The sequence below is a fragment of the Emiliania huxleyi genome (genome assembly GCF_000372725.1).
Source record: "Emiliania huxleyi CCMP1516 chromosome Unknown EMIHUscaffold_1894, whole genome shotgun sequence".
In the NCBI taxonomy this organism is placed as follows: domain Eukaryota; phylum Haptophyta; order Isochrysidales; family Noelaerhabdaceae; genus Emiliania; species Emiliania huxleyi.
Genome location: NW_005200696.1, coordinates 1 through 2,279, shown reverse-complemented (window position 1 = coordinate 2,279; position 2,279 = coordinate 1). Strand labels below are relative to the sequence as shown.

Sequence of the window (2,279 nt, the reverse complement as noted above, 5' to 3'; positions counted from 1 at the left end):
CCACAGAGAGTTCTCCCCAGTCATGTCGCTCATGTGCCCAAATGTCCCCTCCGTTTTTTTCCTCGTACCCCCCCTCGAAACCCGCCCACTTTGACCGGGTCCGGTTCAACCTCACTCTCATCTTATCTAAGCTCTGCGCTCATCATCCGCGCGTCCGACGGTCTCCCCTCCAGAAAGCGGCTAAACGCACGGAACGCGACAGCAACGGCCGAATGCGTTTTCAGAGTGGGCGCCTTCGGCGCCTCGCCCATGCGGCGCACCGCCGCTCCTCCCTCGCTCGCCCTGACCAGTTCGTAAAGCTGATCCACCCTCGCACGCGAGTTTGCAAGCGCGTTGTCGGCACCCTCCAGCGCACCCTATCTGCGCTCGGTTCATCAGATGCGAGCAGCGCCTGCAGCCCCTCGCCATCCGTCAAAAGCTGGAGGGCAACGGCGACGGCGGCCTCCTGCATGATCGTCTCGTCGTCGCCAGTGGCTGGGTCTTCTCGCTCCGACCGGACGGCTCCAACGCCCAGCATCTGAGACATGAACGCGAGGTCGAATTCTGGCACGTACGGCGGCAGCTCGGGCATCTGCCTCTGCCCCCTCGCCGCATCAGCGAGCGCGCTCGTGTCAGCTCGCCGCTGCTCCTGGTGCCGCTGCTTGGCCGCCGCGCTCGCACTCGCTCCGCTCAACGACATTGTGAGGAAGCAACGGTCTGCGAGAACCTTTCGCCCAGCGGGTCCACCACAGAGTTCTCCCAGTCATGTGCCCAAATGCGCCCGCCGTTTTTCGTCATACCCCCCCCCTCCGAAACCCGCCGACTTTGATTGGGTCCGGTTCAACCTCACTCTCATCTCTATACTTTCAGATACTCGCAGTGTATACTACGGCCGCCGCCTACGGCATTGCTCTCGTGCAGCTAGGCGACGCAGGTCCATCAGCAGGGCTCATCCAATGCGAGCGCACATTGTGCGTAGCCGCGGGCAGGTGGCAGTGCACAGCCGCACACCGGCTCTGGCGGCTCGTATGCCCCAGGCATGCTGATACTCTCGCAGTCTGCCCGTGTGTGTGCTTAGCCCCGCTCAGGCTTCTAACATGCTTGGTTGTCCCAACTTTGTTGCCACATCCCGCAGTTACTATCATCTCGCTGCACATGGGGAATATCACATACGGGGGCCAGAGGCAGGAGCTCGACTCGCCGCTATGAGCCCGGCCACTCCCCTCAGCAGAGCAGGCGTGAAACCGTGCCGGATTTCACGCAACTGATAGGGATAAAGACGGCGACACGCACACGAGCTGCGGTCGTGTGGCCGTCATAGCGGCGAGGCGCGGGACCGTCTGTGGCGAGGTGGGTCGCGTCCTCCGATTTCCGTCAACTCACGGTCCCGCTTCCCCCGTACAGACGCACGGGCCCCCTCTTAGGCCTTAGGGGCCTCTAGAGAACACATTCTCTGGTAGGACGGGAACGAGATGATAGTAGGGAGTAGAAGAAAGCAAAGAGGAGCCCTGCGCACGCACGACTCCGCAGGAGAAGCCCCTCCCGCCCGTGCTTGCGCAGCGCAGCCTCCTCCTAACACAACCCCCTCTCCCTTTTCTCCCAGTAAGCTTAAAGTACGTACAACAAGAGAGAGCACACCCGTGACCCGAGAAAAGGGAGGTGTGTGTGTTCTCTACACTTCGGTGTGTGCGTCTCTCACAGCAAGCAAGCACAAGCCACAACCTTCTCAGCTACCCTCGACGCCACTGCGCTCACGCAGCTCGCTGAGCCGCTTGCGAATGTCGATGCACCGCTCAAACTCCATCGCAGCCTACGGAGACACAGCCGCACCGCTTGCGACGCCTCGCCTCAGCGCGCCCAAGCAAGCTTAGCTGGGCAATCGTGACGTGTGCGGCCGCCTTCTGCAAATCTAGCCTTGCTGCAAATCGCTGTGCGCGTGGCGGAACCCGGCGGATCCCGGCGATCCCGGCTAGTCTCCACCTTTGCGCGCGCCATCTCGCCCTCCAGCTTTTGGATCTGAGCGCGCGCCAGCAGCCGGTCGTGCGTCCTGCGGAGGGCCAGTCAGACAGCCGAGCGTCGCAAGGGGTCAGCTCGAGGCGGCCGGTCGGCTGGTCTCTGAACCTTCTGGCAAGTCTCTAGCCGACTCCTGCGTGCGCTCTCGCGCAGCCGCACCACTAGCCAGCGCGGCGGTGCACGGCCATGCTTGATGCACCGTCACTGACGGGGTGCGATCTCTCGGCGCACTTCGGCTCATCTCGGCGCATTCGGCTCATCTCGGCGATTGCACCCTTGACTAATGG

The 2,279-nt window shown here is 62.7% G+C and overlaps 1 protein-coding gene across 1 annotated transcript; it reads right to left on the bottom strand.

Annotated features, from left to right (window-relative positions):
- Positions 1 to 122: 122 nt before the first annotated feature.
- EMIHUDRAFT_253782 (hypothetical protein) lies at positions 123 to 679 on the bottom strand (the record flags this gene model as incomplete). The annotated part of the gene is made up of 2 exons (XM_005782562.1): positions 123 to 356; positions 431 to 679. 2 exons carry the CDS (start codon positions 677 to 679, stop codon positions 123 to 125), a joined length of 483 nt encoding a protein of 160 aa, XP_005782619.1.
- Between the last annotated feature and the right edge of the window lie 1,600 nt (positions 680 to 2,279).